Consider the following 23,950-nt stretch of genomic DNA (forward strand, 5'->3'; position numbering starts at 1 on the left):
TTACAATGATAAACATCACCTATCTGGTGCCTGGGATATACAGGTCTGCCACCAGCACTTCATAGCGTTGTTCACATCATGACACTAGTAGAAAATTAAGTCCTTGAAAGATGCCCTGGAGTAAAGTAAGGCAGCGGCACTTGTGTCCAGCAGCCCCTGACCCTACACAGTCACCCCAAAGACTAAAGGAATACATATCTCAGCACATCCGTAAGACCTTCATGACTCACTAGAATGCCCTGGCCTGACTCCACTCAGAACATCTGTTATAAGCTGATTTGTGTTCCCCTCCTCACTGCCCCAAAATTCATATTGAATTCCCAACTCTCAACATGTCCAAATGTAACTGTGTTTGAAAATAGGGTCTTCAATGAGTGATCCGATTAAAATGAGGCTAGAGGTGAGGCTCTAATCCAACATGACTGGTATCCTACTAAGAGGAGAAGGAGACTCCAGTGCACAGGAGGCTAACCATAGAGGACAGAGAAGCAGAAAGATGGCCATCTGCAAGCCAGGGAAAAAGGAAAGAGCCACCACAAGGCGATCTGGGACTCCAACCTCCAGAACTATAAGAAAATACATTTCTGAGGTTGAAGCCACCCATCTCTGATAGTCTTATTTCACCCACCCTTGAAAACTAACAGGGAAACCTTTCCTAATTGAGATTTTCTTGAATGCAGGAGACAGGGAAGGGAGTGAAATGGTCCTGAGAAATCCCTCACCGGGATGCACTCCATTTCCTTGCATACTCAAGGAGAATTTGGATTCCATGTCAGGATGTCGCAATGGGTGGGAGAATAGGCCAGCTGGCTTCCAGTGTCTTTTCCAACACTTAGATTCTATCATCTTTCTCTACAGGCTTCAGTTCCTCCATGCAAGAAGACTGTTACCTCCATTGGCAGATACAGCCCTGCTATCTAGAAATTAAAAATAGAACAAAGGCACATTTGACTCCTTCTGGCCCCTTCTCCCTCTGGCTCCTTGATTTCTCAAAGCACATGGTCTCTTACCACTGACACCCTCTTTTCCTAGTATTTGAAATAGGCCTCTAAAGGCAGATAGATCTTACCATTTGAGACAAAAAGGACCAGCGATATCTTTCCAAGTGAGAAGGGTGAAGAACCTGTTTTCCCCATCTGGGTCACAGAGAGGGAAAATGGTCTTTGAACAGCTGCAGCTACCACAAGAAAACAATATTCCAGGCTCAAGAGTCAGCAGATTTGCTACTCTTATTGTTGGTTCGAAAGAAAACTGTCATCAGTACTAACTCATAACCAAGTCTAACCAAGTCTTTTGAGAGAAAAGAATATCAAGAAGGAGCCGGGGATTTAGCTCAGTGGTTCTGCCACCTGCCTCGAAAGCCCAAGGTCCCAAGTTTGATCCCCAGTACCAAAAAAAAGGACAGCAAGATGAACCACTATTGCTAATACCATATTATCATTCTGAGCAATCAATTCTATTTCCTACTCCACCAAATCATTTACAAAAATTGTTGCTAAGAGAACTTATTCTATGCTAAGGGTGTCCTCGCCTTTCTGTCCTGCACTTTCCTTCGGTAAAAGTGGTAATGAGTCAGCCGCCATGGTGGTGCACACCTGTAATCTCAGCATTCTGGGAGGCTAAGTTGGGAAGAGTGAAAGTTTGAGCCCAGCTGGAGCAATTTAGAGACTTAGTGAGACCCTACCTCAAACATAAAAGACAAAAAAAGACTGGGTTGTAGCTCTGGGTTCAATTTACAGTGTCAAAAAAAGTGCTCATGAGTTTGTAAACACTGGTCTCCAAAATGCAAATAGCACTTTGATGTAAAAAGTTAACATTTCTACTTAGTTCACTAAACCACACACTTAAAAGTAGTTAAAATGGTAAGTTTTACAGCATGCATATTTCACCACAATACAAAATAACACAGTTTTAATCACATAAGATAACACATGGAAGCCTTCTTGCTAAGCCTTCTAAGACAGTGGGTGCCCACCTACCAAAACCTCGTCGGTAAAGGTGGGGTGGGAATGCAGGGTCAGAAAGAGATGGGAATGTCTTTCTGCCGAGATGATGTTCCCTGGGAGCTTATCTGCAAGACCCTGGTCGCACTGCCCTGGTGCTTTTATGGGCTTGCACTCTTACCCTTTGAGTCATTTTGCTGTTTGTCTGCTATTTCTGATGAAGATCAAGGCTCAGGGTGGAGAGCCAGACACCAGATGTTGTGGCTAACAGTCGGAACCCAGTTCTCTCTTTCCACTTGGATTGTCACTGGGAGAGAGAATGGCGCCATTCCAGGAAAATCCTCCTGTCTTGCGTGTGCCTTAAGCATATGATCTTATGTTTAGCCCTCACTGCAGAGTAGTAACACGCGACACTGATTATACACTTGCTGTATGCAAAGCATGCTGCTCAGTCTTGAGGCCACATTGGTACCAAAAAGTAAGAATCCTCCCACATCGCCAGGCTTAGAATCTGGAAGGGCTGATGGACAGAACCTGTTTCTAATTAGCAATCTTTACCCTGAAGAGATTACCAATGAAGATTCATTACAAGGTTCTTCTTGGAGTGCCAGAACTATTTCCCTCAGATAATATTTCAACTACTTGTCATCTATTTTGTAACACAATTTTGACTGAAAATTCAAATTCTAACAACAGTAATAGCATTTTTGAAATAATTAGATCTACTTCGAATTTAGTGAGCTTGATTTTCTTTTGAATGTGCAACAGAGCGTAAGTCAGATTTGTTTTCCCCTTTCCGAGATGATGGTGTGGACGTCATTCCCGGCCCAGCTGGGGCTTTTCGTGTGTGTGTGTGTGTGTGTGTGTGTGTGAGAGAGAGAGAGAGAGAGAGAGAGAGAGAGAGAGAGAGAGAGAGAGAGAGAGAGAGAGAGAGAGAGCGAGAGAGAGACTTAGGTAAGTGTCCTAACACCTCATTACCTCCACATGGTGGGTTCCCAGAGGAAGCCTCTGTGGCTACAGTTGGCTGCTACCGGCACCCTGACTACCTGCAAACAGTACATATTTAAGGCACGGCTTTCTGCATACTTCTTCTAAGTGATTCACCCCCATTACCCCTCAATACACAATCACTACGGTTTGGGTATGTGTCACCCAAAGGTGCCTGTGTTAAAGGCTTGGTTCCAGCCTGTGGCACTGTTGGAAGGTGAAGGATAGCCAAGATGTGGAGCCAGGAAGTTAAGTCACTGTGGGCGCACCCTTGAAAGAGCCAGCAGGGCCCCAATCCCTTGCTCTTCCCCTCTTTTTCACTCCCTGGCCATGAGCTGAACTGGCTTCTTCCGCCAAGATGCCGTGTGCTGCCCTGGCTCCAAAGCAACAGAGCCGACTGGCCACAGACTGAATTCTCCAAAACTGTGAGCCAACACAAACCTTTCCTGTCTCTAAATTGATTTAGCTCAGGTATTCTTCATTGTCGTTGTTATCTCATTCTGCTGATGAAGAAACTGAGGCACTGAGAGTTTGCCTAATCTCTCAAGGATCTCACAGCTCAAAAGCAGCCAAGCCAGGTTTAAATCCAGTCTAAATTCTTACCCTCAGCCTTTCCAGATACCATCATGGGAGATGATGGCTTCTCTCAGAACCACATAATGTATCGCAAATTAAACCACGGGATTTGCTTTCTTTGGTTGTAACCACATTGAAGTAGAAACTTTAAGAAAATATCTGCAATCCTCATTTCCCCTCTCTCCAGGGAGAGTGCTAATGCACATTCTTTCCCTTCTGCCATTCTTGCTCCATAGGAAACAAGAGCATCAAAATAGCTTGGAGGGTTCCTTTATCTTCCTTGCCTCAATCTGTAGGCTACCAAATTTCCTGGCAATTTATGGTGCATTGAACATATTTTCATAGCTGGATCAACTCAAAATGGGAAAACAACTACTGTGTAAAGACCAGGAATGTGTGCTGCATAAGTATATCATAAGTGTGCATTATTACATATAGCCCCAACACATTTCAGTTGTCTCAAAGACATCAATTCAGAATTAATTCATTCAGAATTAAAAGACATTAATTCAGAAAGCACTTTGCTTTCTTTCAAATGTTTTACTCTTCCAGGTTACATTTTTGTAAGTATTCTCTTCCTCAGCTGTACAATGTAAACACATTTTAGACGCGTACTTTCTCTGAAATGTCCTATTGTAATGCTGTTATTTCCTATAAGCATTTCCATGAAAATCTACTAAAATAGCCAATTAGAAACATACAAGAACTTTTATAGGATCATCAGCTCAGGGCTCTGGGCTAAAGAGAGCAGTTTTTTATTTCTCGAGCCTTCCTAACAGTAGCCTATACTTTTCTTCATGTTGGTTGACATTGCCAGTTACAAATGCAGCGGAATCCAGATTATGATCTGGATTCTGCTGTGATACAAATCAAAGCATAATCACAGAAAGAGGTTCGTGTACTTCTTTCCAGTATAAGTTTACTAGCTCTAACTTTAGAGGATCTCATTCTATAAACCTTAACAGTATTTACTAACCACTTGATAGTTACTGATCAATAATAGTATCTTGAGCCCTACATAAGGCAATAAATATGAAAAAGGTACATCTGTGTGGTAGGTGCTAGCACTGTTCCCTAATATGCAGTTTCTTTCTACTTCTTGCCCAAGACAGGACTTCATACTCTGCTCCTCTGCAGTCATGGGCAGTCTTCTTTTTTTGGTTCTGGGGATCAAACTCTGGCACAGCAGGCGGCAAAACCACTGAGCTAAATCCCCGGCCCCATGGTCAGTCTTCTTACTGGTGTGTTCAATAGAATGTGTGTGAAAGTGACAAGTGTTGCTTCCAGATGGGGGAGTGTTTAACCTCTAGTGAAGTATTTGGCTCACTCTGCCTTCCAGCAGTTGTAGGAGCACATCATTTTACGACAGTACCAGAACATGAAGGAGCTGAGCTGGGAAAACAGCTGCCCTGAGAAGTGCCCACAGCAGCTCTGCATTAACAAGAGACAAATTTCTGTTGTTTGGTGGTAATTGTTACAGCAGTACAGCCTCACTCATCCTGACTAACAATTCATAATGGTTCTCTATAATAATTATGTGATCTATGATTTGCATCATGTGGAAGCCCGGAGCCATGTGTGAAATTCCTGAGTCAGTCACCTTGCTCAGTTGACAGCCAAATATCATTTTACTACTACCATCTCGAAAATGAGTACCAATGGGTAGCTACAGGAAAATTAGGAAAAACAATTTGCATAAACCAATGTACTTTTTTTTTTTACCTCTATGAAAGCAAGCGATGGTACACATCTTAACAATCAGCGTTCAGCAAGTCTACCCTTGAACATAAAGGACAGCCCATTATAGGTTGTAAATAAAAACAAACCTATTTTAGCTAAATTAATTCTGGAAGTAAAAAGCAGATCAACACAACATATAAAACAGAGTCGAGCTTGTTTCATGACACCGTGAAGATCCTTACTAGAGGGTTTATGAGCCCGGTGAACAAAAGGAATGCTGCAAACATGGGGGGATCCGTTCTGTTCTGACGCTGTCCCCTTCCAAAGCAACTCCCAGCTCACCTTCCCTGTCAGTCACCTCAGAGTAGGCAAAAGTGGGCATGTATTCTCCAGGAAGCAGAGAGGTCTGGTTCCCAGGCTGCATTCTTGTCTGCACAAAGGGACATTTAAAATACATGAATGGGAAAAATGATTCAGAAAAAATAAGAGCTAACCCTTCTCAAATTCTAACCACGCCATTTTTGAGGTTCAGAGAAAAGTTCTATTGGCTTTTTTTTCTTTGCAAATCAGAAATTCCTCTTTTCAACCAAATTGATATGGGAAATATCATATTGAGAAAAACAAGAAAAATACTTTCTGATATTTGGCTAAGCTGCCCAAATGCCAGAAGATATTATGATCAAACTTGTATGCTGGGAGAAATCTAGACACTGAAGTGTTTACCCAGGGCCATCTCAGTCACAAGACACGTAACTGAGCCAACGCAATAATAGCTCCGCTTGTGGGCTGGTAGGAAAGCAAAGGGTAACTGTCAACACAGAGCCCTTCACTCCTAAAGTTGAATCCAGTTTGAATAGATATTCAGAAGTAACTCATTATGACATAGTCCTCCACTTTGACATATGGAAAGTGAGTACAAATAGTATGTATCACTTGCTTGGATTTTTATAAGGCTTTGTGTATGTTCACTTTTTTATTAAGTTAAAAGAATATAACCATTTTTCACATTTTTGTAGTTCTGAGAAATAAAACTTTAAAACTTTCCACTATCCTTTTTATAAATTTGTGTTTGATTTTTCTACATAGAATGATATAATTTTCCTTTTAAAAAAAAATAATTTGGGAGGTAGCAAGCAAGCTATGAGTGAAAAGTTTCATACTAACTTCATTTTGCATACATTTCCTTTGGTTATCTTTCCTCTGCTGCTGGCTGTTATCCAAAAAGGTAATTGTTTTGGATACATTATTATCTAATAAGCCATGAGAATCATCCATGTATCTGTTACAATTTTGGGTTTCTATATTTTTTATTTCAATAGGCATCTAGTAGTTTATGTATTTAAGGAGTATGGTGTGGCATTTCAAAACACATCTACAATGTATAATGATCAAATCAGAGAAACTGGCATATCTCTGACCTTAGACACTTGCCATTTCTTTGTCTTGGGAAAACCCAAAACAATTTAGGTTTTTAAGACCTTAAATATTCTTCTCCGAGTGTACATTCCCCCTTTGGCACTTTTTGCTTATCTTATATCGAGGCCAGGACTAGATCGCTGAAATTGTTTACAGAAGTTTATTTCTAATTGTCTACTTTTCTCATGAAATTTATTCCATCACAATTCAAGGCACAAGTCAGGTCCTCCCGTGTGCCCAGTAAATGGATTGTTAGTTTATGCTTCATTGTTACTTTATCAAGCAACACATATTTCACTTTACAAGGATCTTCATCCTTTATCCAAACCCAGTCAGAAAAGTTCTTCATCCTGGGAAATGCATGCCATCTTCACCTTTCAGCTAAATGCAAAGAAAAACGTGACTTTAACCTGCAAATACTTAACAAAAACCTCTAAACGATGGGAGTCTTTTTATTACACAGATGGTACAGGATAGAAGCTCAATAGTCTTTTGATTGGATGGAATTAAGCCCTAATGAACTTGAAGCATTTCTTCCTTAAGGTATCAGGGCAGAATATTTGTGCTGCCCGGGATAACATGGTAACATTCCATGGAAATCATTTCAGAAACAAACTTCCGACAGCATGAGAATACCCCAGGAAATAATGGACAATTTTCCAAAAATTAAAAAAAAAATTCAAAATGAAAAAATCTGATTTTGAAGCAAAATTGACCCCTCCACCCTTTCCTTCCCTCCCTTCCATCCCTACTTCCTCTGGAAGAAAAGAATGGAAGAAAACTCAGCCGAAACCAAAGGTTTCAACTCATTGCCATCAAAAAGAAAGGAGTTAAAGATGTGTTGTCAGTATTTGTCCCAGAGAATCGGTGACAGAAAATCCTAGATGTTCTCCCTCATGTTGAAGATTTAATCCAGAAAAAAGCAGTCATAGAAAAGGTTTCTTAACTACTACACTGAAAAATTACTTGTATTCATAAAAGCTCCCTTTCCCTCCTCATTTTATTCCAGGGCAGAACTTATCACTGGCTTCTTTAGTTAATTAAGATTTCAAGGGAACTAAGGGAAAACAGCAGAGCTTTGTACAACATGGCCAAGATGATCGCTAGACACTACATGCTGGCCACCTACCAGGAGCCCAATTCACACTTGGAAATGTGATTTCTATGTAATACTTCACTCCCCATTGTGCCACTGAAGATTTACAAACTATTAAGAACCGCTTGGATTACTAATGCAACTTTGTAAATAGTGCCAATGAGTGCAGCCAGAATTGCTAAATCTGCATAAACTGGATAGCATAGTTCGAAAGTACATGATATACGCTTAGCCTTGTATTTTTTTAAAGCTTTTGTAATTGAGATTTAATTGTCACTAGGAATCCTGTAACTTACTAAAGCTGAGTATGTCACAAAAGAGTAAATCACTTTAGGACATCTGACAAAAATGTCTTAGTAGCTGGGGATTTAGCTCAGTGGTTCCGGCGCCTGCCTCGCAAGCACAAGGTCACAAGTTCGATCCCCAGTACCAAAAAAAAAAAAAAAAAAAGTCTTAGTCGAGCTGCATAAAAATCTGAAAGAGAAAGACCCAAACAGACAAACGTGGAGTATGGCGAAGTGAAAGTCAGTTCGGTGGAAATGACAAAGGGCTTTTTATTCTGGGATTTGTCTCTAGAAAGACTGTACTTGTGCGCAGGAACTCCGGTTCCATCTGTTGCTTTAGAGACCACAGGCTTGTTTTATCGATTTGGGGCTCCTCTCTGGTAGCAATAAATTCCCACCAGAGATGGGCCCGGGCTGGGTCAGTGAGCCCCGCAGTTCCCATCAGACAATGGAGCAGGCCTTTCTTCCCCGAGGCTGTGGCTGGTGGACTGCCCTGTGAATGGCCTTGGGATTCTGCTGTTTCCATTCAGAGTTTCCTTGGGAGCAATTAGGAGCCACTTCGTTTCCAGGGTCTCATCAGCAGTTGCAACACCAGTCAGCAAGAAACTCTTGGAACCCCAGAAAGAAAGGGAAAGTTGAGGGGGGGAGGAAGCAGGGGAAAGAAAACATAGCAACAAATCTTTCTCCAATTAGGAGTGCAAAATAAACTAGGTGCACACAGATGACAAACATTTCAAACTTCTGAACCCAAAGACCAAGAAATCAGTACTGGCTGAGCAGATCTGAGAAAGTAGTCTGTAAATAAAAGGCTGCTGCTGGGAGCTCCTGCCGTAAAGGGAGAGAGAATTTCCTTCCCCAGGTAGAGGTCGCTGAAGTGAGCAGCACACCCCACCCATTTTTGTGTTTGTTTTGTTTTTCCTTTTTTAAGCAGAAGCATCCAGAAGTGCAAATAGGGCCTGCTATGCCCTAGCTCCAACCCCTCTCTCCAATTTGGGGGGTCATTTTCTCATTGGAGAAACAATAGAAGACGAACTTTAGCCTCTAGGACAAGTTTTCCTGAGACAGGCACAGTGTAAAACGCCTTTCACATTCCGGCCCCAGCCCGAGGCGGTCTAGAACACTCTTGTGGTCAGAGACGGGCGAGAAAGTGTTCCTTTGCCGGCGATCTTGATGGGGTGTGACTGTTTTCATCTCGTTGAAGCCACTATCTTTTAGCTCACTCCCTCCCCACCCCCACCCCCCGCCAAGGTATCCATTTTTTGAGGCCAGGGTCTTTCTCAGTGAGCAAGTTCCCTGTATTTGGGACGAAGAGGACTTGGGGATTGGAGGTTCACCTGGCTTCCAACACACGTCTCACAGGGCTCACAGCGGCTCTCACTACCGCGGCTCTGGCCGGGTGCGTCCTTTGCGGGTCAGGCCCGGGGATGGCTTCTGCGTCGCCACCAGGGAGCCGTTGTCGCGCGCCCCGCCGACCGCAGCCTGCGTCTCGGCCACCCCTCCTGGAGAAGCGGGGACTCTGCCCCCATAGTCAGCCTAGGCGGGGAGGGGAGTGGGCGCGGGCACCGCCCTTCCCTGGTTTTCTCGGCCTTGGATCTCAGATGAGGCGCTGGCGCGGAGCTCGGGTTGCGGGTCGACGCACGTTCGCCCTCCGGCTCGACCGCTATAAGTGAGAGGCCGCCTGGCTCGGTCCTCGGGCCTGACCGTGTTCCCAAGACGCGTGCTGCGCGGCAGCTGTGCCACTCACTGGGCGACCCCATTCGAGTCACTCGACCCTCGCTGCCTCAGTTTCCTCGTAACTACTGAGGTGCTCTGGGATCGCAGTCACACCCCCTGCCGGGCGGCAGGGCGGATGTCCGAACACAGGGGCCCTCGGTCCTCTCTAGCGTCCGCTGCACACCGCTCCCAGTGTGACAGCGCTGGCCCCGGGGGCTCGCGAAGGGCTGCAGCACGCTCCTTCTCGGGGACGCCGGGCCTCCTAAAAAAGGTCCTGAGACCCCACTCTCCCGCCCAAAGAAGACGGGTCCGCGGTCCGGGCCTCTGGGAGGCTGCCCGCCCGAGGCCGGTGCTGGGCTGTGGAAATTAGAGCACAGTACACGCATGGCGCTTTCACCTCTCGGGAATGGGCCTCTGTACGCTCCCAGGCTGCGTGCGCGCGTCGGGCTAAGAACCCCGCTTTCCCTGCCCTCCGCGGACGCCCGGGCGCGGGGACCGGAGCTGGGGGCCCGGCCGGCTCAGGGCGGCTCCTCCGCCAGAAACTCTTGCAGCCCGCGCAGCTTTAACCGAGCAGCTGAAGTGTCCTGCAGAGACTGGGCAAGGGGGAGGGGGGTCCCCTAGATTTTCAGCGCCCTGAGGACAGGGAAGCAGGGAAGCAGGCTCCCAGCCAGAATCCGAGTCCTTCGGGCCTGCAGCGCTTGGCTGGGGACGATGAGTGCGCGGGGACGAACTGCCCGGTCGGGAAGCAGCACCCGGGGGGTGACCCCGTTTACTAGCAGGCGGGGGCCGCACTCTCCGTGCGCAGGTGCTAAATGGACCAGGAGGGGTCGGCACGGACTCCTCCAGACAAAAGCCTCTCGGGCGGCTTTGCACGCACGCAAGGGCGGCGGGAGCCTGGGTCCCCGGGGCTACCCCGGCGCGAGGCGCAGTCCGGGTAACGGGGCGCGGCGGCGAGGCGCCGGGCTCTGAAGTGACTGCGAGCGGCTGCGCGGGCGGGAGTGGCGAGGTCGCCGCCCTGGCTTTCCGCCCCAGCCTCCGCGGGAGAGCGTCCCCGAGCCCCCAGCAACCGCGGGCGGCGTCCTGCACGCCTGTCTCCGAGGAGGAGGGGACGGGAAAGGGACGGGGCACGACCCGGGCTGGGAAGGAGGCGCCGCGGGTGCAGGACGGGGTCGGAGCTGAGGTGCGCGTGCCGAGAGCTCGCGGTGGGCCAGGCCGGCGGGAGCGGGACCCTGCGCGAGGCCCGGCCTCAAGCCGCAACAGGACTCCGGGCGCCCCCTGGCGGCGAGCGCTGCCACCGGGTCCACAGACAACGTCCGGGGTCGAGCAGCTCTGGGTCCCTGGAGGAGCCCGGCTCAAAGCAGCGCGACTGGCCTCGGGCTCCTCGAGCCCCAGCCTAGCGCCCTGCGGGTGGGTGGCCCCAGGAAAGCGCGCTGGGGATGGGGGCCGTGAGGGCGCGAGGACCCTCACTGGCACCCCTAGCCCAAGTCCCCACATCTCTCCAGCTCAGGCCCGGATCAGCTGCTTGGCTAGGTTTCCTTTGGGTTGGTTTTTTTTTTTCAAAGCAGTTTAAGTTTAGGGAGAGGGGCTTTAAGGCCTCACGGTGCTTAAATTAAAGAGGGAACGGCCTAGGACCAATTCGGGGGAACTGTGGCCTTTTTCCGCTCCCAGATTTTTAGAAGCCCAGATCTCGGGGTTCCGAAGCGCACTCCCCCCAGGTGGCGATCTTCCTGCGAGGCCACGACCAGGAACGGGTAGGAGATATCCCCGAGTGGGTGGTCGCCACCCACTCGTGAACCCCTTCCTCTACACCGCGGGACGGCTAAGGGGACCCCGCGACTTGGGGCGGGGGTTGGGGGCGAGGAGGCTAAATAAAGCATCCTCCGGAAGGAAGGAAATGGGCCCGCCGGGGTCTGGGCCTCGGGGTGGCCCTAAGTGGCCGGAAAGTAAGGACAATGCGCCGCCCTTCCATATGAAAGGACCTCGCCTTGTGCGGATTATCCCCGCGGCTCCGCACCGTCGGGGGTGCCGGGGAAGTTCGGGGAAGGGACCCCAGTCACACGCTCTTCCCTTGCCTGGCATCCTGTTCCCAGTTCACAGTCTGTGTCCCCGAAGACACCGGATCCCCCGCTCCACGAGAGCAGAGGACGCTGCGTTTCTTCACGCGGCCCAGCACGGCGCCCCCACCCGGAGCGCGGAGGGTGAAGGACGGATCCTGCCAAGGCCGCGAGTCGCCCCCGGGTCTCCAGACTGGGATCCCTCTGGTCCCGCTCTACCCACCCCGCCGGAGTCCGCAGCGAGTCTCCGAGCCCCTGCCTGAGGGCAGGTCCTTGCGCCGAAGCGTCGGGTCACCCCATTCCCTGAGGGGACAAAGCCTGTGTGACTGGGGAGACGTGCAGAGCCCTTTCCACAAGAGCGCAGTTTTATAGACCTCCAAAAAACCAACCCGACGGTGTGTTATTTCGATTCCCCTGTAAAGTTTTGTTCGTATTCTAGGTAAACGTCTAATTTCATCTAGTTTTCCCTAAGGGCAGGAGGAAGCACTGCCCGGGCCAGGCTGCTGAACTTTGCCTGGAGACCCAGTGGGGAACCAAGTGCTCGGAGCCGGCCTCGGGAGTGCAGGTCCCGGCTCCAGCCCAGGGCACAAAGAGCCCGCGCTCGAGGCCCGCGGTTCGCTGCACAAAGCCTCCCCTGGCTGTGGCGCAGCAGAGCCGGCGCGGGGCGAGCGTTCCCGCCTGGACCCGCTGCAAGGCCACTCGCCTTGCGCCCCGCGTGCCCCCCGCCCCCACAGCCGGCGCCCCGCTACCCACTGTGGGGCGCAGCGGCCGGGCCGTTTTGTTTGTTGTTCAAAGCACTCGTCGGGCGTGCGCAGCCGCAGCGTCTGGGGAGGGGGCGCGGCCCGAATTTCCTTCCCAGAGAGTGCAGGAGACCTAGAAAGTAGTGACCAGCCCTCCTCGGATTACTCTGCCCTGGCTCCTCCCCACCTCCAGATTTGCATAAAAAAGGCCGGGAGAGCTCTGGCAGCGCCCCAGCCGCGGCTCCCTCTGCTCCCCCGGGTCGGAGCCCCCGCAGCTGCGAGCGCTTGCAGCGCCCGGCTTCCGCTGCTCCGCAGGCTCCGACACCCCAGCCCCGCCTAGCAGAGTCCGCGGCCCGGGACGGGCTCGGCTCTGCCGCCTCGCGCTCCCGGCTCGGCTCCCTCCGCCGCCCCCCAGCCCCGGGTGGCGCCCACGATGCCTCAGGGCCCCGGCTCGCTGCTGCTGCTTGTTCTCGCCCTGCACTGCTGCCCTGGCTCGGCGCGCGGGCTCTTTCTCTTCGGCCAGCCCGACTTCTCGTACAAGCGCAGCAACTGCAAGCCCATCCCGGCCAACCTGCAGCTGTGCCACGGCATCGAGTATCAGAACATGCGCTTGCCCAACCTGCTGGGCCACGAGACCATGAAGGAGGTGCTGGAGCAGGCGGGCGCGTGGATCCCGCTGGTCATGAAGCAGTGCCACCCGGACACCAAGAAGTTCCTGTGCTCGCTCTTCGCCCCCGTCTGCCTCGATGACCTCGACGAGACCATCCAGCCCTGCCACTCGCTCTGCGTGCAAGTGAAGGACCGCTGCGCCCCGGTCATGTCCGCCTTCGGCTTCCCCTGGCCCGACATGCTCGAGTGCGATCGTTTCCCCCAGGACAACGACCTCTGCATCCCCCTTGCTAGCAGCGACCACCTCCTGCCGGCGACGGAAGAAGGTGAGCGTCCCTCCTCGTTCCTTCTCCCGGCCTGGTGAGGCGCCCCGGGGGGACCCCGCCGCCCGGCTCCTCTGCCTGGGCCTCCCCAGGCGGACGCCACAGCCTGTATCAAATCTGCGATCCCCTCGCCCTTTCATTCCCACCCCCGCCCCGAGTTACACTTAGGGACGGTTAAAAGGGACAGCGAAAGAAAACGAAAAGCTGAAAGGTAGCTTTTCTTTATAGGTGCGCAGTTCTCGTTAAAGATGCTGGCCCCGGGCGGGCCGCGCTTCTGAGACCCTCGAAGTGCTCCAGTGTGGAGCAGTGGCGGAGGATCCCGGCCAGGGCTCCGCACTGGGCCCCAGTAGCTCGTTCTGACCACTGGGCGAGATGCTAGGGTGCGGGGGTGTTCCCCGTGGGGGCGGATCGGCCCAGGTGTATAAACTGATGGCCTCTTTGTCCTTGCAGTGTAAGTTTGGGACTTAAACCAGTACTGCTTTGGACTATCTGGAATTGAATATTGCTTGTAACTGCCCAGGCGTTTGAGGAAGACAGCATAAAAGGAATCTCCAGGAATCATCTATCACTATCAGCTTTTATCTTAGGGGTGGTTTTAATTAGCTGGAGAAAATCATGCAGAGGAGTTTCCCAAGTTTTTAGAAAACAGAAGGGGAGTTCCTGAGCAAAAACACCATCAAAGCAATGAAACCCTCATGGACTCCTGATAGTCTTCCTGGAAGGAAAAACGTATACAATGTGTCTGGGCTGATTTAGGTCCCCCGGGATGGAAAGGGGGCTTCCTAACCCCTTCAGGGCTTCAGCAGCATCCTCCCCCCTTTCAGTCTCTAATTGCTTTCCTACAGACATCATTAGTTAAAGAAAATGCAAACTTGTTCAGCAATCTTTCTTGGCAGGGACTATGAGTTTGCAATCATCTTATTGGTTAGATTTCTAATTTATTGCAAATGTTTGGCATTTTTCAAACATTTGTCCAACATATACCACAGGCTAACCGACACCGGTTAGTAATAGTTTGTGTACGTCCTGGGAGCTCCTAACTGGAATGTCTGCGTTGCGTTGGGTGAAGGAAAGTAAGGCAGTTATGGATGAGGGATGAGATGCTTTTGTTTTTGTTTCTCCCCACTGTCAGCACCCACCTTATTTTTGTTGTTGTTGTTTGTTTTTTGGTACCGGGGATCGAACTCGGGTCCTTGCGCCTGCACAGCAGGCAGCGAAACCACTGAGCTAAACGCCCAGCCCCAGCACCCACTTTATACATGTTTACCAAAAGTCATTTTCTTTCTTCAAAAGTTTATGTTCTTATTTTGCTCTTTGTGATTTTTTGACTAGCTTGGTAAGTCTTGAGTCACATAGTTTTTTCTGTGAAAATTTAACTTCATATCAGTGAAAATCTAATTTCATCTAAATTTAAAGACAGCATTAGCACATTTATAAATGAATTTGCTTTTTCCCCCATGAGAAATCAGACTCTTCGGAGAGGCTTTGATGGGCTTTTTGGCAAGAATACAAAATCCCTAGGTTTGGTCAGCTCCCCTAGAGGTTTGCTTTATCTTTGATTAGCTTTGGGGACAGGTTTTTGTTTGGGGTTTGGTTTTGGTTTTGTCTATTTTGAACATCTGAAACAGGCGAAGAGGGCCAAGAAGAACCTGTACCAGGATGCTGGTAAGTAGCGCAATAAATTCTGCCTCATACAAGCACAGTCTTGGCAGAAAGTATGAGGTGAACCGGGCAGTCAGAGCAGCCGGCAGAATCAGTGAGGTGTGTTTCCAAGATGGGAGCAGCCCATGGATTGTCCTAATACATCAGCCACCTCTTCCGGTACAGACCTGAAAATAGTCCTGGCGTGACTCCCTGTCACATGCAGCTCTGCTAAAGAGAACGGCTACCCTGGTGTCCTGCCGCTAAAGATGACCACCTGTTGGTTGTACTTTATGGTTATGAGTTTTTCCCAATCCCTCAAAGGGCTTCTTAGATTTTGGGAATAAGTTTTGCAGACAGAATTGGTCCCAGGGGTGGGAGGATGACTGGAAAGCTGTGACCTGTCCCACCCAGTTAACTAGCAACACGCACCTGCATGCTCTATCCACAACTTCACTTTGATTTGGGAATCCTCATTTATTGAACACAGCATATGGAAATTTTCATTTGTGCAACCATAAACAAAGCAAAAAGGCCTTTCTGAGCAGCAGAAGTGGGTCACACAGGACAATGGCAGCCCTTGCCTGGGTGAGCCCCTTCAAGTTCTTTACAAAGGCCACCTGCTGTTCCTTTATGAGCTAACTTACTAATGGCTGTCTTTCCCATTTCCAGCTCCGAAGGTATGTGAAGCCTGCAAAAATAAAAATGATGATGACAACGACATAATGGAAACTCTTTGTAAAAATGATTTTGGTAAGTAATAGCCCACCAACAAATTTCACATTGAAGAGTTTTATTTGCCAGTAAAACTTAAAAATACCAATTCTTAAGATGTTGCTAGGTAAAGGCTCAGTGAAATAAAATCACAGCTCATGTTCCCTAAAGTCATCTAATTTGCTTCATCTGGTTTCCCCTTATGTCACAATTATGTATTCAATTGTATCTTTTTAGGTGAAATCCACAGTTCCTTTAAATAATAAATAATGAAAATTATTCAAATTACCAATGTTCTACATTTGAAATCTCCCTTTGGCTCTTTCAGGCCAACATGTATAATCCTGAGCAGTACTCTTCCAGGCGCTTTGCATGTATCCAGCAATAGGACTGCAAACATTAACCTCAGCAAAACAGGTTGAAGGCACAACTGGCCACAGATAGAAACTTACCCTGGCATCAAATAAAAATATAAGTATTTAGGCCGGGGATTTAGCTCAGTGGTTCCACCACCTGCCTCGAAAGCGCAAGGTCCCAAGTTCAATCCCCGGTACCAAAAAAAACAATACGAAGATAAAAATATGACTATTTATAACCCATAATGATTTGCTGCCCCGTGTTCCATCACTAGTGAATATAGCCAAAGCTCTGGTTAATAATTTGTGGGAGAGGGGTTCCTCACATTTAAAAAGAATGGTTTCCTGAGAAGATACCTCATGCGGGCCTTTGTACAATCTCAAATTAACATCCTAAAATCCTTTTTAAAGGATTTTTTTTTGTGAAGTTCTTATGAGTAAGTCTAGGCACAGTTGCCATATTTTCGCAAATAGGAAAAAAAAAGAAAAGAGCTTAAAAATTTACTTTACCAAGATTCGCCATGATGACATGGTACCTGGGGACAATAAAAAATGAGTGACCTGTGTTACCCAAATTTCAAAAAGTGTAGCACCCTTATGAGGCTTATAAGAGGAGAGCGAGCTGGAAGACTGAAACCTCACCTGCATCTTATCCACTCCCTCAGGCCCCCAGATGAGAGAAGAAACCCAGCTACACAAGGATCAGTGCTAAGGTCAGGGTTAGGAGTGGCCGAGAACTTCACCCAGACTCCCGACATGCTGCCTTCTCCAAGTATTTTACTCAGGAGAAGTCTGAAGTTACCAATTCTACCCTTCAGTGATGGACTCTAACCGGTCCATAATAGCATTTCTACAAACTAAACAAATCCCGAGCCTGAGGGAAATCATTCCCGCCTAAGGGAAATCATTCCCACCACAGCTCCACTGCTGACAGCTTTCCACTCTCCTTCCCTTGCCATCCCTGAATTCCCAGCCAGGTCAGTCCCAGAACTCAGAATAATCCAGTCACTACTTTTAGGTCCAGGTCTCTTCCCACAGGTGCCCTGGCGTTAACCAAGGCTGCTTCCCCCAGCAAGAGGGAAGATTTCAAACTGGTGAGGAGGGGAAGGGAGAAGGTAGTGGAGAGGGCTTGCTGACCCTTCCCATTTGGAAGAGGAACCACGGATAAGGCTGATAGTCTATATTCAGACAGACAAAAAAAATATCATACAAATCTCATACCCGCATGGCCCAAGCATGTTAGCAGCAGATAATCCCCAGTCACCAACCAGAGCCTTACTGAAACAGTCCTTACCTTCTATGCCTCAGACATGATTAAGGGCAAGATAGATACATGCTATTTCAGCAAAACTTACATTAAAAATCCTATGTTATATTTTCTTCTGTACCCTGTCTGTTGTACAACACATACAAATAATTTCTCCAGTAACATCTTTCTCCTGACTCCCTTGAAAGTGTTAGTTGTTACAAACTCCAAAACAGCTGAATTTAGGGGACATACACATACATATTACTTGCAGCTTTCTTTACAGGAGGCCCCCTTTTAAAGACACCCTGTTGAAGTCTGAGCAGAAAAAAAGAGGGGATTAGTGTGAAAGTCATCACACGTGCAGGATCATGCATGCACTCTGCTCTTGTCCGATAAAGGGAGAATGAATTTCAGGAAGTGCATCATATACTGTACTCTGTGGATGGATATTCTGAGTAATGGGCAGTAAGAACAAGTACAGATCTGGGCTGGTTTTCTGTTTTGTTTCTCGGGTTTATTTGTTTGCTTGTTTGTAGTACTGGAGATTGAACCCCGGGCTTCTGCACTAAGCTACATACTCTGCCCATTTTTCTCTTATTTTGAGACACAGTCTTGTTAAACTCCCCAGGCTGGTCTTAAACTTGTGATCTTGTCTCAGCCTCCCAGAGTGCTGGGATTACAAGTGTGCACCACCACACCTGATAGCTATCTGATGTATTTAACATGAGTCTTCCAGGAAGGCACCAACTCTTCCCTACTGCACCTGAAATAGAAGGGGAATGTACAACACTGTACGTCAATAAAGTGTGCACTTGTAAATAAAGAATGGCCAGGACGGCCTTCCCACATATACTGCGTATCACTGGATCAGGTAGTGTAATCACCTCTGCCTCCGACCATATCCTGAATACCCAGGCACATCTCCTAGGGCAGCAAAGTTACTCTGGCACTTTGATTCCCTGTTTTTGGTTTAAACAGAAAATCCAAGAAGGAAATCTTTAATGTTTTCCCATTATTGTATTATCCACTTGCCAAGTTGGTTATTTTAGAGCTAGAGAAAAATGAGTGATAAATATCTTGGTGAAAAGTGTTTGTTTTTCTCATATTCCAGCTCAAGAATATTGCATTTGACCAGGTAAAATCTGGTAATATATAATCAGTACATAACCTGGTAATGTGTAACAGGTACATTTCTCCCACCATGCTGGGGTCTTCCAGCACCCCGTCCCCCAAGCAGAGGTCACAGGAACATAAGACATTTCCGTGTGGCTTTTTCTATAACTGAAGTCTCAAACTGAGAGCTCAGGGTCAGGGATTTGGCTTAGTGGTTCGGCCACCTGCCTTACAAGGGCAAGGACCTGAGATCAATCCCAGGTACCAAAAAAAAGAAACAGACCTCAGTACTACTCTGGTTCAGATGCAAATTGGGTGAGACAAAACCGTGCTAGCAAAGTCACAGCACCCTTGATTTACCCCATTGCACTTCTGTCAGTTCTCAGTGGGCTACAAAGCTACACTTAGTCCAGTACCTTGTCTGATGTTTCAAAAAAGAAAAAGGAAACCTCAAAGAGTTACAAAACTCTCCTATTAATTGTTTCAATAATGCATTACACTCCATCAAAGTCAGGAACTCACCCTGGCACATCACTTGTACAGAACGGCGGTCAGCACCCAGGGTCTGGGGACACTGGAGAAATTTGACGTTGAAGGAGATTTGGGGCCTGGAGTCTGGGTACTAAACTAGGCTAAGACACAGTCTAACTGGGTGACCTGACAAAAGTAATTGAACTTCTCTGGGGATTTCAGATTATGTACTTACAAGATTTTAGTGGGGTAATTCTTTCTAACCTTAAAATTCTATTTCCTGGCTTCCTAGAGTCTTGAAATTTATTCCAACATGTATGTTTGTGGGGTTTTCTTACCCAAAGCAAGACTTTGCGTAAGTTCATGACTATAAAGAGTGTCCTTTACAGTAAACCACTTAGTTTAACTCTTAACATTCTAATGAGTCTGCATTTACATTTTGGTGGGGGTTTTTTTGTTTTTGATACCGGGGATCGAACTTGGGTCCTTGCACTTGCGCAGCAGGTGGCGAAACCACTGAGCTAAATCCCCGGCCCTGCATATACATTTTGGAAACAGTACGTATATGATTTGTAAAAGCCTTGGCTTTGGTCAGGCAAATGAGAACATGTGAGGATGAGGTCTTCAGAAAAACACTTATGGCTAAACATGTGCTCTTAAAAAGGATCCTGCATTTTTTTCCTCCTAGTTACTTTACCAAATCAAATGCAGCTGCAAGATCAATTCTCCTTCCTTGAAATCTGTCCTTTAGAAAACAATGATTGTGTAATACAGTTTCCTTACAGGTTTGTCCAGAAACCTCTCCGATATAATAAATTGAGTTTAAAGTTTATAGCCACCGAAGGATCATGTTTCACCTAAGAGTCAGCCATATCTTTTCGCCCTGAAGTTTCCAGTAGGGGAAGTCGTTTGTTGGGGAGAGCAGGAACCACATGCAACCCACTCACAAACCCAAGGGCGAGGAAAGGAGAAGAAAGGTTAATCGAGTCCTGCAAAGAGGAAGATCGGAAAGGGTGGCTGATCTGAAACAAAGTGCCTGCCAAATTCTTGGAGCCTTTAGAAATGGACCCACCTGCGGCCCCCAGCTCCCAGCCCCGTCCTAAGACTCATTAGTTCCAGGAAGTTCGTTTTCCTTCCCACAGGCCAAGTCGCAGGAATATGCAGCAGAGGGGCGGAGAAAAGCTCCCGATCTGTACGGTATTCTCTCGTGGTAATTTGTGGTTCTTTCTACCGCTCTTGTCTTCATAGCGCTGAAAATAAAAGTGAAGGAGATAACCTACATCAACAGAGACACCAAAATCATCCTGGAGACCAAGAGCAAAACCATTTACAAGCTGAACGGTGTGTCTGAGCGGGACCTGAAGAAATCGGTGCTGTGGCTCAAAGACAGCTTGCAGTGCACCTGCGAGGAGATGAATGACATCAACGCGCCCTACCTGGTCATGGGACAGAAACAGGGCGGAGAGCTGGTCATCACCTCGGTGAAGCGGTGGCAGAAGGGGCAGAGGGAGTTCAAGCGCATCTCGCGCAGCATCCGCAAGCTGCAGTGCTAGTTCCGGGGTCCCAGAGGCCTCATAGCTCACCGGGCTGTTTCCGGTGGGCCACTTCCGCCCAGAACATCACTTCTGGTTTTCCAAGCACAGTTCCAGGCTGCTCCATCCGCAGCCTGGAACCGCTTTGCCAGTCTTTTCCACGTTTCCATCCCAGCATTTCCTGAGTTACAAGGCCCTAGGAGGCCTCAGGAATAGAGCTCTGTCTCCATATAAAGGAAAAACCCTAACTAATAAAGTCAAGGGTATTTTTGTGAATATCTAAAAGGGCTCATTTGAAGGCTAATTTTAAATAGATACGACTGACTTGGGTCTGATTTTTCTTTTTTAACTCACTGTTTGGTTGGAATCAGCTGATTTTTACGACCCACTGAAGTGGCTGTAACATGCAAGATGCTTCATTTTTTCCTGTGGCTTGAACCCATGGGTTGCAAATTTTGTTGGGATAAAGCAGGCTGTTATCCCAACATCTTCCTCAGCTCCAGCCTGAGACTCACTAAGAATTCACTTATTATTTTACACCCTCGCTAGGAACTCACACTGTTGCAAGTATCACATTCCAGCTGCAGTACTTCCATTTATAAAAAGCACATTAACCATTTCTCATAGCATGATTTCTTCAAATAAAGGACCAAGTACATAAATTTTGTAATTGACTTGAGTACTTTAAGCCTTGTTTAAAGCATTTTTACTTAATTTTTTGCAAATGAAACCATTGTAGCTTACCTGTAATATACATAGTAGTTTACCTGAAAAGTTGTAAAAATAATTGCTTTAACCAACATTGTAAATATTTCAGATAAACATTATATTCTTGTATATAAACTTAACATTCTGGTTCATGCATGGTCTTGTGTCTTTTCTTCCTACAAGGAGCTGGGAGGGAGTTAGATATGAGTGGTCATTGTGTCTCAGAAGGTCCAGCTCTCTTGTCCCTGAAAGTCATCTGCTTCTTAAGTGACTCAGGCAGTTTCTCCCCTCCACCTTGTACCTCACAAATTATGTGGATTTCAGCACCACTGACCCTGCAGAAGAAAGTAGATATTGAAGGAGATTTTTTGTCCCTTTTCAGTTCAGCTGCAGCTATGTGGCATCATTACTCTAAACTTGTTTCATGAGCTTTACATATTGTGCTTTTCATTCCCTGATATTTTTATAACGAAGTCTAATTATTGCAAAAATAGTCATTCCGTCATCACTTAAACCCTAAGATAAAGAAGGCCATGATTTAGAGAGATGAAGGAGAGAATGGTCAAAAACTGGCAGTGGGGCAGCAAGGGACAGAGACATCCATTGACAATGGGTTTGACAGTCCATGTGGGCTACTATAACAAAATAGCTTAGACTGAATAATTTATAAACAAATTTGTTTCTCACAGTTCTGGAGCCTGGGAAATACAAAGTCAGGGTGCCAGCAAATTAGGTGATTAGATGAGGGCTGTGCTCCATGGGTGATGTCTTTTCATTATGTCCTCACGTGGCAAAGTGGGGGTAAACAAGCTCCCTGGGGCCTTTTACATAGCTAGGTACACTACTCCCACTACTTCGAGGGCTATTGTCATGGCCTAGTCACCTGCTAAATGCCTCACTTCCTAATCCCCTGACCACTGGGGATTAGACTTTAACATATGCATTTTGGAGAGACACAACACTCAGACCATGCCAGTGTCCACCCAAATTCCTCATTTCATTATGGCGCCTCCACAGAAATACTATTGGACACATGAGGAAACAGACCAAAATGTTAGGCAGTAAGACTCATAAGAGGGAGAGCCAAGGTTTTAATTCAAATTCTGCCTTCTCTGAAACCTAGGAGCGTAACACAGAAACAGGACAGTGATCGCCTATTGGACAAATGGTTACTAGTGCCAGGCATACAAACACTCAACCTTGTTTTTATACAGTTCATATGAGGAAGTGAAGGAGTGTATTTATAACTAAGTTATATAAAGCAAAAATACAGGTATATGTGAGTACAGCTGTCTCCGCCATCAAATCTGAAATTTTTAGTGACATTCTGGTGAAGCCTTCACCTGATGGCATTTTACCAATTTGGCTGACAAATTTCCTTACATAACATACATCCATGATCATCTCCATACTGAACTATAAGATCTTCTGACACCCAAAGTCAACACAGTCCACTGCCCAAACTGGCCGGTTTTAGTGGTCCTCTCCATTTTCCTCTGCACTGTCACCTGATTCTGCTTTTCATCTGATTCCACACACAAACTCAGGACACATTCTGCCCCACGGGGTATCTACAAGGCAGACTGAGGGCAGCGGGGATGTCATGGATCCATGTCAACACCCATTTTAAACATTTGGAACGGGAGACTCAGGACCCTCAAGAGGATGGAGAAAAAGAGAAGAGGAAAAGCAAAAGAATTTAGTCTATCAAAGATTAGGAATCAGAAGGGGAAATATATACAGTGCACCAGAAGTAACAGAAAGAAATGATTTGGGAAAAACCAACATGTCTGAATGTTCCCTCTCCAATCAGGCCGGAAGTTACGTGCATATACAATGGGACGCAAAAACTTCAGCCAGTTGATGCCAGACACGGCCTCCTTCAGTCGTGTCCTGAACAGCTCTGGCACCCGCCAGTCCCCGCCATGTACATCTCTCTGTGCACTTTCCCGCCCCACCCCCACCTTCTGTTCCTGTCCTTGATGAGGGTGCAACCAATGTGGCAGGCTTGGGACAGAGTGGGTAGGCTTTGTTTGATTTATTTTATTGTTCTCCATGATGGTTATAACAAATATGGTTCATTTATTCTTGAGATAACTATGATTGTATTCTTAATTACTTTTTCTTTGTAAGCACATGAAAATATAAATGCTCAACATTTATTAGAAGAAGAAAGCTGGTAATAAGGACACTGGATTTCTGAGTTTCCTAAAATGATTAATGACCCTTTAATAAACTTAAAGTGACCAAAAAAGAGGATCTGCCTAAACAGAAAAATTAAAAAGATGAAAACTATGCATCAGTACATGTTATCCCTCTTCCCTTTAATAAACAGCTTGAGAGTGCTCACTTTGACAGCACATATACTAAAATTGGAATGATACACAGAAGATCAGCATGGCCCCTGTGCAAGGATGATATGCAAATTCATGAAGCGTTCCATATAAAAAAAAAAAAAAGAAAAAAAAGAGCTTGAGAAATTAATTGCTCTACAATAAAAAATTATAAGAGGTTTTCACATAGCATTTTTTAGCTGTATAAAGGATAAAGGCACTGTCCACATGCAAAAATCAGGACAGTGAAAAATTGCACAATTAAATAGAATCAGTTTTACATTAAAAAATACCCTTCAGGCCGGGGATTTAGCTCAGTGGTTCCAGCGCCTGCCTCTCAAGCGCAACGTCCCAAGTTCGATCCCCGGTACCAAAAAAATAAATAAAAAATACGCTTCATTCTTTATGCCCT

The 23,950-nt window shown here is 46.9% G+C and overlaps 1 protein-coding gene and 1 non-coding gene across 2 annotated transcripts; both read left to right on the forward strand.

Moving 5' to 3' along the window:
* Positions 1-12,592: 12,592 nt before the first annotated feature.
* Sfrp2 (secreted frizzled related protein 2) lies at positions 12,593-21,357 on the forward strand. Its single transcript, XM_004869210.4, has 3 exons — positions 12,593-13,424; positions 15,735-15,815; positions 20,214-21,357. The coding sequence occupies exons 1-3, from the start codon at positions 12,923-12,925 to the stop codon at positions 20,516-20,518; spliced, it is 888 nt and encodes a 295-aa protein (XP_004869267.1). The 5' UTR covers positions 12,593-12,922; the 3' UTR covers positions 20,519-21,357.
* Positions 21,358-23,547: 2,190 nt separating this feature from the next.
* Positions 23,548-23,654, forward strand: LOC147829448 (U6 spliceosomal RNA). Its single transcript, XR_015449078.1, has one exon. It is a non-coding gene; the product is annotated as a U6 spliceosomal RNA (small nuclear RNA).
* Positions 23,655-23,950: the final 296 nt, after the last annotated feature.

This window comes from Heterocephalus glaber, unplaced genomic scaffold (genome assembly GCF_053883595.1).
Source record: "Heterocephalus glaber isolate CG9 unplaced genomic scaffold, H.glaber_assembly_v1.0 deba00000613, whole genome shotgun sequence".
Classification (NCBI taxonomy): domain Eukaryota; kingdom Metazoa; phylum Chordata; class Mammalia; order Rodentia; family Bathyergidae; genus Heterocephalus; species Heterocephalus glaber.